This window comes from Epargyreus clarus, unplaced genomic scaffold, assembly GCF_041222505.1.
Source record: "Epargyreus clarus isolate Ecla_fem2 unplaced genomic scaffold, WU_Ecla_fem_2.2 ptg000017l, whole genome shotgun sequence".
NCBI classification, from domain to species: Eukaryota; Metazoa; Arthropoda; class Insecta; order Lepidoptera; family Hesperiidae; genus Epargyreus; species Epargyreus clarus.
In genome coordinates, this window is record NW_027332225.1 from 7,879,770 (window position 1) to 7,893,840 (window position 14,071).

Sequence of the window (14,071 nt, forward strand, 5' to 3'; positions counted from 1 at the left end):
ATTAAACATCTGATTATTGGACCAACCACATACCATATTATACATATTAATATATGAGATGTATGTTGAAGTTGATATTTGAAAGTTGTATATATGGTATATAACCCTTTGTGGTGGAGGTAAATCACCCCTCCCACGCATATTTATGCCTAATCACAGCAGAATTAAATGCTGTTGTGTTGCGGTGCAGTAAGGGTGACATATTTATCAGAAGCAGTCCAACTTATTCCTCAGGGATAGCAAGAAGTCTGTAGCTGTCCTCTGGTAGAAATATACATTCTATAAGGTGTGTTTGCGGTATATTCTATACGGTGTGATTGCGGCGGTGGGACGAAATCTACTCTGGGCTTGACCACGTAGTCCACGGGCGACCTTAGCCCGTTACCACCATGCTCGGTTGCTACTTCTACAGTATAATATATATCCGATATCTAACAATACGTATAATTTCAGCGCAACATGAAGCCGGAGCGAGTGTCGGCCGCGAGCACGACGCAGGCGTACTGACACTCGAGCACGCCGCCGCCCGCCCGCTGTCTCTAGCGCGCCCGCCCGCCCCTCCGCCACCATCCCCCGCACTACGCCACGCCGCGCCACACCGCGCCACGTGACGTCACCGCGCGTCACGTTGCGCCACTTGACGCCACGCCGCGCCACGTTGCGCAGTACCGCGCCACGTCTCCCCACGTCGTGACCCGGCGTGCTATGTTGCGCCATGCGGTGTCATGTCGCGCCACGTTGCGCCATGTGGTGTCATGTCGCGCCACAGAGTGACGACAGGCCGAACTCTCGAGTGCAAGCCAAATTGCAGTATTGTAAAAGTGTACTCGTGTTCTAACGCCCCTAGCTGTAAGGTTTTCCTACGGACTTATTGCGAGACGCGTGTTGATAGCCGCACATTCGATGATATCCTCATAAAAGTTTATATCCACCGTGACTGCGTATAGTATATGTACTGCAAATATCATAAAATATCAAACTATTATAAAGATATAGTAAATAAAATATATAGTAAAAATAGCAATAATAATGTAATTAAATTGACATGACGTGGCGCCATACACGTCTAATCAAGTGAACAAGGTATCAAAGTAAAACTTAAGCTTCTATCAGATTTATGCAAACCGTGTTGTTTGCACATATTGTCCGAGATTTATATCCGTCTGCGGTGTGCAAGTGTAAACTTTTGTAGCAATAACTAGTTAGAGGTATTGTTGGATGTGTGGCTACCATCGGCGACCGCACTTGCGCCTCGAGCGAACCCGACGGCGATGCGCGCGTTCGACGGTTGTTTTATAGAGTAAAATATTTTATGTTTCATTGTTCTTCCATTAATTTAAACTATCAAAGGAGATTTATTTGAAGATGACTATGAGACGCCGCGCGAGGAAGCGACTTCTTCGCCGTTTACCGGATATGAGGGCCCACGTAAAAATTAAGAAAACGTTTTTATAAACCTAGCTAAATATTATTATGGATATCGCATATTTTTTCAGACTTTAACGCTCGTTATCGTTACCGGCTCGCGTCTTTCTTCCTACCGCTGATGTTTTTCTCATAGAAAGAAATATATATATTTTCTATACGGTGTGATTGCGGCGGTGGGACGAAAGTCGGGTCGTTGCATACGCTTTCGAACACGAATATGGGACTTACCTATAATAGATTACATGTAAACGTTTGCCTTAATAGCTGATAATTAAATAATCAACAAAATTTAGTTTTTTATAGCGATAACGTAAGGAGTTAGTTCTGTTTGTTTTAATGTGACTTAGAGTTTTATTAGACCGATATTTTTGTTCGAAAGTATAAAATGTTATTTGCTCTTGTTACTCGTAAGTAGTGCGTGACAATTGCAGGCAACGTTGATGTCGTTCTTATAAATAACTTTTATATCTCATTGGTTTTCGAAATGTAAATAATAAATACTTATATATATATTTAATATCAGATAAGTACATAATAGTCCAATAGTAGAGTATTTGTTCGTCCACATTTTATTCCACTCGAAAAATATTGCCGTCTCGAAAAAAATATAATTGTCCAATTGAATTCCGCTTCACCTGTTTGCAGCCATTTTTAATTATTTTTTTAATCCTTGATGTCTCGATGTGTAAATATTTATTTCGACATCATCTTACGGATGGATCTATTCTAAATTGCTGCAATTCAAAATGTCAATTTGAAAGAATTTCCCGTTAAGAACAAACGTTATTTAAAACTCCTTGTTATTTATATACTATTTATGCAATGTCGTCCCTTTGCTTCTAAACAATCCATCCATCCAATGTCGGACGGTCATTATGTCTTGCCCAGCTTGCATGTTGTACATATTATCATTATTAAAAGGTTTATCACGTTCTTGTTAAATTTTACTATGGGTAGTGTAATATTTTCAATAATATTTTTTCTTTTTTTATATAAATAATATAATAATTACATTTATATAAATAAAATACATCATTATAATTATTATATTTGTTTCGTGGCGCGGCGCCGTCGTATCATTGCGGTGGAAAGAACTTGTATATAATGCGATGGCTTTAAACATCTAATATATTTAATAACAAAATAACTCATGAATGTCACAAAGTAAACTCACCACCAGAGATTGACGATAAACGTTGCGTAGTGTTAGAGGAACTCGCCGCAGTGACACGACGGCACCGACGAGTAATTTGCCAAAATTATAAATACATACATTTTTTTGTATAATTAATTAGTTTTTAATTGCTACGTCTCATGAACGTCTCGAAAGTTAGCAACAACCGGCCAGTGTTGAAACATCCACTAGAAGTAAGAGAATATTCTGGTCCTCTTCGGAATAACCCTCCAGATCACAATAAAATCGTAGTTTAATTTAGTCTGCATTGAGGCCACGCGACTCGACGGGAGCAGTGCATTCCTTTACTACTTAAAGATTAATATGAGATCACTTAAAGTATTCGCTTCCTGTCCCCGGCCCAGTGTATGAAAAGCCGTCTTTGCGTATTTTGTCCTAAAACTTACGTCCATATTTTGAAAATGATTTAGTGTTAAGTAACTCTGATTTTGAACTCTGAAAAATTTAATGTAATTTTGTGCAAGTCCATATGTTATCTAATGCGTATGCGTTCTCCATTTTCCACTATTTTCCCATTACTTTGATGCACTTAAATTGTGACGTGCTATAAATTTAAATTCATTCAGACGTTAACAATTCCCTTTTTAAATAATTTGCATGTAACGAATTAACTTAAATATTTTGAAACATAACATCGAAATGGCAGCCAATTAAAAAATCTATAAGTTATTATTGTAGTCTTCAAATTTGTTACTGTTTATTGTATCACGGCCAATAATAGTTGTCGCAAGATTATTCTATTGCATCAAAGATAACTATGTCCCCGTGGAATAGTATCCACTCGATGTATATATCCGAAGATTTGTTACGAAATGTGTATAAAATAAAATATATATGTGTAAATTAAATAAATAAATAATATAATGGGAACATTTATTAGGTTTACGAAACCTTGTTGATGAATGAATATCTTGTTATTTCTATTAGTTTTTGTCAATTAATGTCAAAGCGGCGTTGCTTATTCGTTTTCTCACTAAAACGGTCAATTGTTTTCTCAATGTACAGAAGTAAGTACATGTGTTTCCTCACTTGTGTCACTTCTCACGGTCAATTCATACACAAGTGCCTATTGTTTGCTCACACATTTGTTATGGTTTTATCACTTTTACTCATTATAATGCTCAATATTACGGTCTTGATATTAGATGATTAAAATTTTTGCTTTCAAATTTAATTTATATTCTTATTTATTTTGTCATCATCGTAATGGTACTCAAAATTGTGTTATGCCCGAGTGGTCCCTGAAGTTCTACATTGTTTATGAATACTTACTGCATACAAAAAATACTCCTTTTTATATCAATATATTTTTCAACATAAAATGAACTAAACAAAAATTAGAGACTTATTTAGATTATAAAATAATTAAATTGACCCTTTCGTTTTAAGTAAATTGTAAATGCAGTTTTTATATTAGAACTTCAGAGGACTTTTGAATACTTACGTGCTTGTATTCGGTATGCAAACTGTTTTCCTTTTTTTGTCGTTTTGCTTGCCCCACTCTCACGCAAAAGTGTTTAAAAATTCAATCAACATCACAAATTTAATTTCGTTTAAAGTTAGAAGATCATTATTCAATTTGATTAGAACAAACCGTTAAAATGTTATTGTTACCAGTAGTTTAAGTACTATCAATTGTTTTATTGTAATATGTAATAGCTATTGAATATTACAAATGATTATGAGTGAATTTGTTTACGTGAGGTGATATTGATTTCTAATGTTAATATTCTCTGTGGAACTTGTTAAATATTGACACGAATGTGGTCAAGTAAGCATTCCATTTGACAAAATCATTTTTGTATTCACTTATTGGTGCACGCGGCAGAATTTGGTTACTATATTTGTATGTAACTATTGTAAAGTTGTTAACTGTTTAGAATTCTAACTCAAATGCTCGTGCATCAATATATTGAGGAACCAAAATATACCTAGTAAACATTTTCTTGAAATGATTATTGCCCCCTATTACTTCATAATTGAGTAATATACTGTAGCAAAGGGAGTAATATTATATCAAACGTTTCCCGTTTGTTACCGATTAAATTATAAAGAGGTTGAGCAGAAATATTTGTATTTTGTCATGTTTATACGAATGATAATATCTCAATGAAATATCATAGTCCATTGTACAGTGTAGGCGATATATAGTATCTAGTAACGTCATCTTTTTCTTAAATCCTAGTTAGTGATAAATTAGGTGTACTAATTTCACATTTGTATTGTTTTTATTTTTTAGCCCGACGAAAACGCCACACTATGTTTCGTATTGTTATGTTTGCCAAATTATTTTATCGTTATGTAGTCTTCGAGGTCAGATAGATAGGTTGTGTTAACCCCATGTATAATCGTAACAATGAATTTTGGCCTATTTCATTTACGTACGCTCACATCGTATACCGTTTAAGGCGCTTCATGGTGTGGCGTCTTCGTCGCGTTCAACTTAATATGTTATACTTAACATAGCTGATATTATAGCGGCTTAAGGCGGGCGTACATGAACATCCTTACCTTACAATATGTTAGGATTAGAACTTTGAGTTTGCGTATTCTGATCAAACGTAATTGTAAATGAACTGTACAGAGTGTACAGAGCGGAGTACCGGAGGAGCCGCGCCGCCGGCGAGCTGGCGAGACTGTCGATTTACCGAACAATTTAAATACTATGTATTACGTCAATGTAAATAGAGTACGAATTAGACATTTAGACACGTTAAGAGATGTAATCGTAGTGTTTTATTTTTTTTAACTGCTAATGAGATGTATAGGACGGGCACGTAAAAGAATTTATATGTGTACCCGTTGAGTGTCGGTACGGATCGGGCGGCCGGCGGCGGCCGCAATGGAACGATGCTGCGATATTCCTTGTGCCCCTCAAAATATCAGTGCATTAATATATGAGTCAAGATGTATAGACGATGCGGTAGTGTTATTGTGTATAGATGTGTTTATACTAGCTCGAGTCAGGCGGAAGAGACCGATACTTGCCACCGGTTCGAGCGAACGACGACAAGCTATGAATCCTGACATCGGCTCACGTTAATTAGCTTTTAAATATTTCATCAAAATATAAAATACACAAAAAAAAATGGATATAAATTTCTCGACCAAGTGCTGGTTGTTTTTAAATTATTAAAATGTAAAAAAAATTAGATTATAAACAAAGTATAGGTACAATTTATGAATTATACTTTTCTTTTCGGCATTTCATGTATATCAGTGGAAGGACTTAGCTTTTTCTACTCAGAAATCAATTTTTTATTTACTCAGTTCTTTAAGTTAAGAGCATTCGCTAAACACACTAGTGTCGAATGTTCTATTTATATATTTTTTGATTTCTTATGCTCATGTCCTTTTCCATTGCTTATTTTTGTTTCGCTGTCTAAATGTATAATATGGTTTTGTTAAGGCAGGGTAATGCAGACATGAGAAGAGGTACTTTTTTATTTTTGATTAGATGATGATTTGTTTGAATGTTTAAATTGAGTTGATTTAATCCATTCAATGGAAGTTGTATTGTTATAGAAGACGCAAGAGGTTGTTGTTTTTTTTTTAAATTAAGACATTTGAATTTGGATATTTAATGAGGCAGCTTTTAGTTAATTGCAATCGTCAAGTTACCACACAAACAATAGTCAAGAGTTAGCTCTCTTTGGCGTTACCCTCCTGTGTTCAGCGGGCAACCAGAAAGCGCGAAGTCAGTATTACATCACGCAATACGCATGAGCTGAAGGGAGGTTGTGAGGAGTATTGTTATAAAAGGTACCTATTCAAAATCTGGAGAACAGACTAACTTGTCCTCTTGTCTGATAGTGTTGCTGCAATATGCATTTATGCCATCTTCATTTTAATTTGAATTATGGGATCAGTGCCAAACTTTCTCTTTCTTGTTTAGCTCAAAACGATGCAATTGTTAGCATGCTTGAAGAAAAAGCCGAGTTATTTGTTTAGTTAGTCTGCCATTTTGTGAATATTTTGTTTTGATAGTAATATGTAAATCTTTTATAATATATTTGTTTACAATAAATAAACGACAACATTATAAATAAATGAAATTGTATTTTCCATTTAAACTGATGAAAAAAAATATAAAAAGAATAATATGCAATGAAATTTGTTGTTTTTATTTTGAAATATAAGGTCGGCTATATTTTTGAAGAAATGTGTTTGCTCATAGATGCCCTAGTGTTGCTTTATTTTTATTACAAGTCAAGTGATTAAGAGCAAGCACGTTTGTTGAACGGTAGATCTACATTTACATACATATCCAGTTCTTTTGGTCTATAAATAATCGACGATCACGACCTTGTAGAACAACTTTTCACTAATTAAGTCGGCAACAGATTGCAAAATCTTGAAATCGTAATAAAGTAGGTAGTTAGTACCTTTAAAGATTGCTAGAGTTAATGGGTAAATTAATTCTACAAGGAACTAATGCACGGAATGTAGAACGGGCATTTGATAATCCATTTGCGGATGTAGTTGTATGCTAAGAGTATAGTAACCTGTTGAATGATCACGTGGCCTGCTATTTACTTTTCATCTAGAGAAATTAATTTAGTCTGGCATTTTCAATTCACAGTCACATTAACGTGATACTAAGTGGTAAAAAATGTCTGTCTGTATATCAGATTAATTATCTGATGTTCACGGTCATGGAGAATGGGTGATGACACAGTTGTTATGAAAAGCAGATTTATTATACTACGAAGTTTGAATACGTGTCACAAGGATCCTGCCACTATATAATATGCTCAATAGTCACAGCCGGCATTTATTTGGCTGACTTATCGGAAAGAGATCTTTTATGTCTAGTTACAAGCAATCATGAAGTCTGGTAAGTGGGAACTGCCGCCCAGGTACACAAATAATCAACTCCAGGAGAAATTGTAATCATGGAGATTGATCACAAAAGCGTTGCTACCCCTGAGGAGAAAATTAGAACGCCTTGAACAAATGCGTCTCTCATAGATAATAATATTAAATACAAATTCTGTATTACACATGGGACGTTTTTAGGTCTTATTGAAAAATCAGAATTATAACTCTGAGAAATGTATGTAAACTTTATGTGATAGATACTATTATTATTTTATCTGTAATGTAACAATTCTTTGTTAGTAGTCTGTGGATTTATTGTCGTTTAAAATGTTTGTCTACGCTTATAACGGGTAGGCATGTGCAAAGGAATCGGTAATCGTTTCTTTACAAAATCGATTTTATAAAGTCGAGCATTACTTGGAACAAATTACGACTAAATTTAAATTATTCTGTTATCTTCTAGAAGTTATTCATCCATATATAGGTAGCCAAATAAGTTAAATTGTTTTTAAGACGAATAAAGCGAATTGTAAGTGACAGTGAAATTTAAAAAAAGAACAACCTCACGTCGCCAAATTTCAGAAATCTGATCTAAGGTTGCCGCCATTGTGAACTGCGTGGACCGAGAGTGGACCGAGAGGCACTGAAATTTAATATAATGGAGATACATTTTATTGTAAACACATTAAAACTCTAAAAAATATGATTACTAGCAAATATCCGTGACTTCAATAATACCGTGTGGATACTAGCTGACTTAAATATTAAGCGAACATGGTTTTTAGGAGTCCCCGAGATTAGCAACGTATCTATTATCGACTTATCTTCAGGTAGACTCCTGTTATATTCTATAAAGTTGGTTGTAAATGTCCATGGATGACATAGATGGTATAGACCGCGCCGAGTTGCTAGTCCTCCTGAAGTTGTTTCGGGCAGGTGTAGTCATACAATTTGATATGACGACGCGATTCATTTCTATATTCAGAGCGGACGCTAATCATTTATAGTCCGCGTAAAACTTAGTAGTTCTAAATATTCTCTCTATTTAGTATCGGGTATACTTCATGCTTATTTGCTACTTTAATGCTATAAAAATGATTATTTATATTTAAAATTGCGTATCGCTATAGGATCGATTATTTTTGAACATTGATGAACCAAAGACAGAATCGATTATTTTTTCAAACCAACGCTTTCCGGTTCACTAACTACACCTACTGTCGCGGGCTTATCGCTGTCCGCTGTCGCCTGTCGGTGATTTTGTGGACACACGATCATTGCAAATTTTATTTGCGAATATTAACATATAGTCTTATAAATTGTGTTAATAAAATGCAATAGAAAAGACCGCAAACATGATTCACTTTAAGGACAATAAGGCTAAATCGGCCCTCAGTACAAGATGGGCACAAATGTCGAAACAGGAACAAGTGATCGAAAAAAAAAAGATGGAGATTCAAGCAAAACTGGAGGCCCAAAAACAGGCCGCCGCGCTCGCAGCTCAAGCTAAACTAACCAAGTAAATAATATTACTTGTATATTTATTAATTGCTCGATCATTTTTAACATCAGGTTTCCTACAGTGAAATCATCTTCAATGCTTCATTATTTGATGATAAGAATTGTTTGATCTTGATATCATATTATCAATATTTTATGGAAGCATTAAATAATACCTATTAGCACTAATGTTTCAAATTTAAAGTTGGTATAAAAATTCATCAATTTTCACTTATCCTGTAGGATAGAATAACAGTATACATACAAACCTCAATTTAGTGTAGAAATCTAAAGTCAGTCAGTCAGTCAGTTAAAATCATACAGAATCTGATGTAAATAAGATAACAAAGTAGATTGTATTCAGGCTATTATATTTAAGAGTAAAAATGTAAAAATATTCAATTTTAGTCCCACGGCCAATGACGACAAAGGTTCCAAAAACATTTTCTCAAACGATGGCAGTTTCATGAGCCAGTTTAAAGCCCTCCTAGACAAACAGAAGAAAGAGAAAGAAGAAAAAGACGAATTGGAGAAACAAAAAGCTATTGAAGAGGAAAGAAAAAATAATCCGGAGCCTGACCATCCTCCTCCGGCTGAGGAGCAAGATGTAGTTGATGATAAAACTCCTGTTATCCATGAGATTTTTACCCAACCACAGAAAGATAAAAGATACAATGATAGACAACCTCGGTAAGTTATAAGTCAATAGATTAATGATCCATCTGTCATCTGTAACTATATTGGTGTCATATATATAAAGGTTGCAATGCAAATAAATGTTCTAGCTTTGATTCCAAATCGGGTAGACATAATATAGATGAATTTAGATGTCTGTTGTACCTTCGATAAATTTCTGTAGATTATGTATGGCATTGGTGGGCCTTATTGGCCTTAGTGGGTTGTGAACAGGGCAACCACCAGTGCCTAAATTTTGTGAGACAACAAACTACAACAGACAACTTTTTTATAAGTTGATTGACATTAATTATAGTTTTACATTTTTGATAAGTCCCTGTATTTCATTCCAAAATTCTAAATTTTTTTGTAAATTTCATTTTATATCAATGATTGTATTAGAAATGCTTACATTACTTAACAAGAAATCTGTTATATAAATTTAATACAAAGGTTCTTTTCAACAAGTGTTAAAGTAGAATTCATATGTAACTTACAGACTTTTGAAACACAATTTTATAAATATCAAAATATATTCTGACTGTATCATGAAAGTAATTACAGTGGACCTCCGGTAATCCGACAAAAATTATGCAGGGCAGTGTCGGACTAGAGAATTTGTCGGATTATAGAGCACTGCCTAAGACCCCCTATAGTCTGGAATTTTTTAACAAAAGAGTACCATGTAATCCGGCAAATTACATATCCAATGATAAGATTCTATATGTTATATGTACATATGTACATACTTTGAAGTACAAATCATACTCGTTACAATTTAGTAAATTATGTATGTTGAATTTAAATAACAATAGAGAGCTTACGTTATATTATAAAATTAAGCATAAATGCACATACATATGTACCAAGATTGTCAAATACATATGTAATACATATTCAAAGTCATGTTGGATTACAGGGGGTGCCGGATTAGACAGGGGCCGGATTATCGGGGGTCCACTGTATAAAGAGATAAATGTATAAATTTTTGGACCTGGCTGACATTTACAATTGATGTGACTATGTAAACCTATATCTTAGATTGACTATTAAATACATTAATTTTTGACAGGGATAGACATCGTAGATGGAGTGATAGAGGCAGAAATAGGCCACATAGTCCAATAACACCAGTAGTCGAGGATAGAAAAAAATTCATCGACACTACAACCATCCCTCCTCTCATGCAAATACCTATGATGCCACCCGAAGATCAATCTCCTAATTCCAACTCTCAATCCCGATGGAACATGCAAAGTGGCTCTGATTCAAATGATGAGTCAAGTCAAAATAATGAAAGGGAAACAGCTGTACAGCTTCCAACAGAGCCAGATCCTGGTCAGCCTAATAGCATGGCCCCAGGGCCAATGCCTCCAGGGCCATTTGGGTTTAATCCAATGAGACAAGGTCCTATGGGTCCAGGGCCTATGGGACCAGGACCGATGGGACCTGGTCCAATGGGGGGTCCTGGACGCATGGGTCCTAACTTTATGGGTCCTGGGCCAATGGGTCCTGGGCCTGCGGGCCCAATGGGACCATTTTCACATTCTGGTCCAAATCAAAACAATGGTCCTATGATGCCCCCTGGAGGTCCAAATATGCCGCCCATGCCCCCTTTCATGGGTGGTCCGCCAAATTTCCCTATGCCCCCAAATTTTATGGGTCCAAATGGTCCATGTGGTCCCGGTCCTATGTGTGGCCCTAATATGCGAGGCCCTGGCCCTAATGGGCCAATGCCACCATTTTTTGGTCCCCCTTTCCATAATCCGGGAATGATGGGCCCCAATGGTCCAAACCCTATTATGCCAAATAATAACATGCCTTTTATGGGCCCAAGACCGCCTTTTGGGCCTAATGGTCCTAACTTTGGTAATAATAATGCCCATCCTAACATGGGCCCTCCTCCTAATATTCCATTTATGCCTCCGAATGCATTGCCTCCCAATTCAATGTCTCAAAATACAATGGCATTACATAATATCACAGATTCAAAGCCATTAGATACAGTGAACATTCCACCTCCAGACATGAAGCTTCCACCTATGCCTATGGAAATGTCTCATATGTCTAAAGCAAAGGAAATGGAACCAGGAAATATACCAGCACCCCCTGGTTCTCGAGGTAAGAATCTTTTCCTAAATATTTTCATTCAGTCTCTATGCTTACGAATCTACATGATTGACATAGAGGCATATAAAGAATCAACCCCATGATTATTTTCCAACTTAAAGCTTTGTTACAGCAGGTTACATTATACATATTTTGTTGAATTGTACTTTAATTGTACTTAAATAATGTAAATATTTTATATGTGACCATTTAAGACTGAAATGTAACCTGTCACCATAGATAAGTAAAGATATCTCACAGTCTTGTAATTGAACGAAGCCATTAAATGGCTTAAACGGCTGACAACTCTACCAGCCATTTAATGGCTGTCACGGTGTAATTTACGCGGAAGTGGTGCAAAAACACGAAATCGAAGAAAGAGTGCGGAGAAATATCGTTTCACTCGTAAATGATCTAAAAGCTACATTTGTTTAATATTTTTCAAACACGAAAATAGATGACAGCGACAATTTCAATTGTCGAAACTGGTTACATTCTCTTGTTAGGAGTGAGTAATCTTTACTAATCTATGCCTGTCACAAGTGTTATGAGCAAAGCTTGTTGTTCCGGTGTCGAGCACCGTTGTCACCGAGTGGCAGTAAGACACAATCCTGACAAGTGGTGTGCAGTTCTCTCTGCAGATATGTTCCCGCCGTCAGTCCAGCGCGCTGCAGCCGAGGTCGCCCGCAACGGCGACCACTGGGAAAATGTGCTGAAAGCCATTCACTCACAAGACCAAAATATGTGGTAATACCACTGACCAGTTTTGATCCCCAGCAGGAGGATACGTGCTGTATTCATTTTTATATTACCTTTTTAATAATCGTCTAGCCTCAATAGAATGGTGTTGCATAGATTTATTTACTGTTTTTTTATGCTGGTTCAAAATGTTATTGTTTAATCATTTGCAACATCGTACTATTGACTTTTTCAGGTTGAGTAAACCTAACAGAATCATCCTTTGTTTTTAATTTCTTGTAAGCATCTGGCAAGTATAGATAACTTTTACAGGTTCCTACATAATACAAATTCTAACGAGTATAAGATGTTCCGGGACTTAGTGAGTAAGATGCGCCGTGAGAATCCGGATAGGAAACCAGAGGTGAAGCCTGAAGACAAATATGAACCGGAGTTCTGTTTGGAAGATGACGAAAGTGATGATGACAACAAGCCAATGATCAAGGAAGAGTATAGGGACAGGTAAATGTTTTAGATAGTATATTGACATTACTTTATCTATTTATTTTCTTATTATTATAGTGTGTATGCGAGCGCGTGTGCGTGCGTCGATGAGAATCTTAATGTGTTTTTTTTATTAAATAGTGTTTATATATTTATTATTTTTCATTTGATTGCCGCTTTGCTCATGTTCTGCTTGACCTTAAGGTTGACTAATGACTAGTTTATAATGCTTTTAACATTAAGTCCCCTTTTATACCACAATTTACACTTTAAAATAATATTGTAATAGTAAATTAGTAAAATGCAGAATACTATGTTCGTGTTAATATTCTTTTAAATGTTCTTTTTATTACAGCAATAAGATTATTGAAGAATTAAAGTTTTTTAACTCACTCGCTTATAATCTTAATTTTTTAATTTCAGCTACCCAGACTTCAGTAATAACAGAAGCCAGTACTTTGCGAATGTGAAGTACGAGCAAGCGAGTTCGCAGAGTGATGATGATTCGGACAGCAAGCGGGAGAGGCGCAAGAGGAAGAAGTCCCGCTGGGGCGACGACCCGCCGCCCGCTGACATCAAACCACCGGGCGTTGTTGCACCTACAGCACCTGTTGTACCCGGTAATTTCTTTTCTCAATTATTAATAAGCGATTATCTTAATTATAAAACGAGCAATTTACAGACTCTTTCATTTTAATTTACTAGGATTTTAACAATTTTTTGATTTAAAAAAAATCTGTATTTGCTTAGTTGCTAATTGCGTGTATCGACACACGCCATTTGGGTAAATTATGGTTTTATATTTTTTTTAACTTAAAGCTTAACTTGCAACTTCACATACATTTATATAAATAAATTTAAATGTATCATATCTGCCTACATGTTAAATAAATGTTACATACTACAAAGGTTCCCCTATTTAATTTATACATAGTTACATAACATACCATATAGAATCCTCACTATCATCCAGAGCCTATATTAAAGAAAAATTGATAAACAACTCTAAATATTTGTTTTAAAGTTTAAGTTTATTCCTACATTTGTTACTAATTTTATGGGATTCATGAACGAAGTCTGAATTATAATGGCGATATTTATTCTGCTATGAAATTTTTAATAGATTCATTTAACAGTGGCATAGGTGGCTATTTACAAATA

The 14,071-nt window shown here is 35.6% G+C and overlaps 2 protein-coding genes across 3 annotated transcripts in view; both read left to right on the top strand.

Annotated features, from left to right (window-relative positions):
• Su(Tpl) (Suppressor of Triplolethal) overlaps nt 1-6,736 on the top strand; it is a 61,696-nt gene extending 54,960 nt beyond the window's left edge. For both annotated transcript variants that reach the window (XM_073082037.1, XM_073082038.1), the window contains one exon: nt 454-6,736. In XM_073082037.1, the coding sequence (XP_072938138.1) occupies nt 454-507 (54 nt within the window). In that variant the 3' untranslated portion in view covers nt 508-6,736. The remainder of the gene's footprint in view (nt 1-453) is intronic.
• Nucleotides 6,737-8,650: 1,914 nt separating this feature from the next.
• The window catches only part of LOC140749237 (uncharacterized), a 95,354-nt gene continuing 89,933 nt past the window's right edge, over nt 8,651-14,071 (top strand). Inside the window, exons 1-6 of the mRNA XM_073082283.1 lie at nt 8,651-8,963; nt 9,353-9,634; nt 10,692-11,740; nt 12,358-12,475; nt 12,740-12,928; nt 13,334-13,530. Coding sequence (XP_072938384.1) covers nt 8,800-8,963; nt 9,353-9,634; nt 10,692-11,740; nt 12,358-12,475; nt 12,740-12,928; nt 13,334-13,530 — 1,999 coding nt within the window. The 5' untranslated portion in view covers nt 8,651-8,799. The remainder of the gene's footprint in view (nt 8,964-9,352; nt 9,635-10,691; nt 11,741-12,357; nt 12,476-12,739; nt 12,929-13,333; nt 13,531-14,071) is intronic.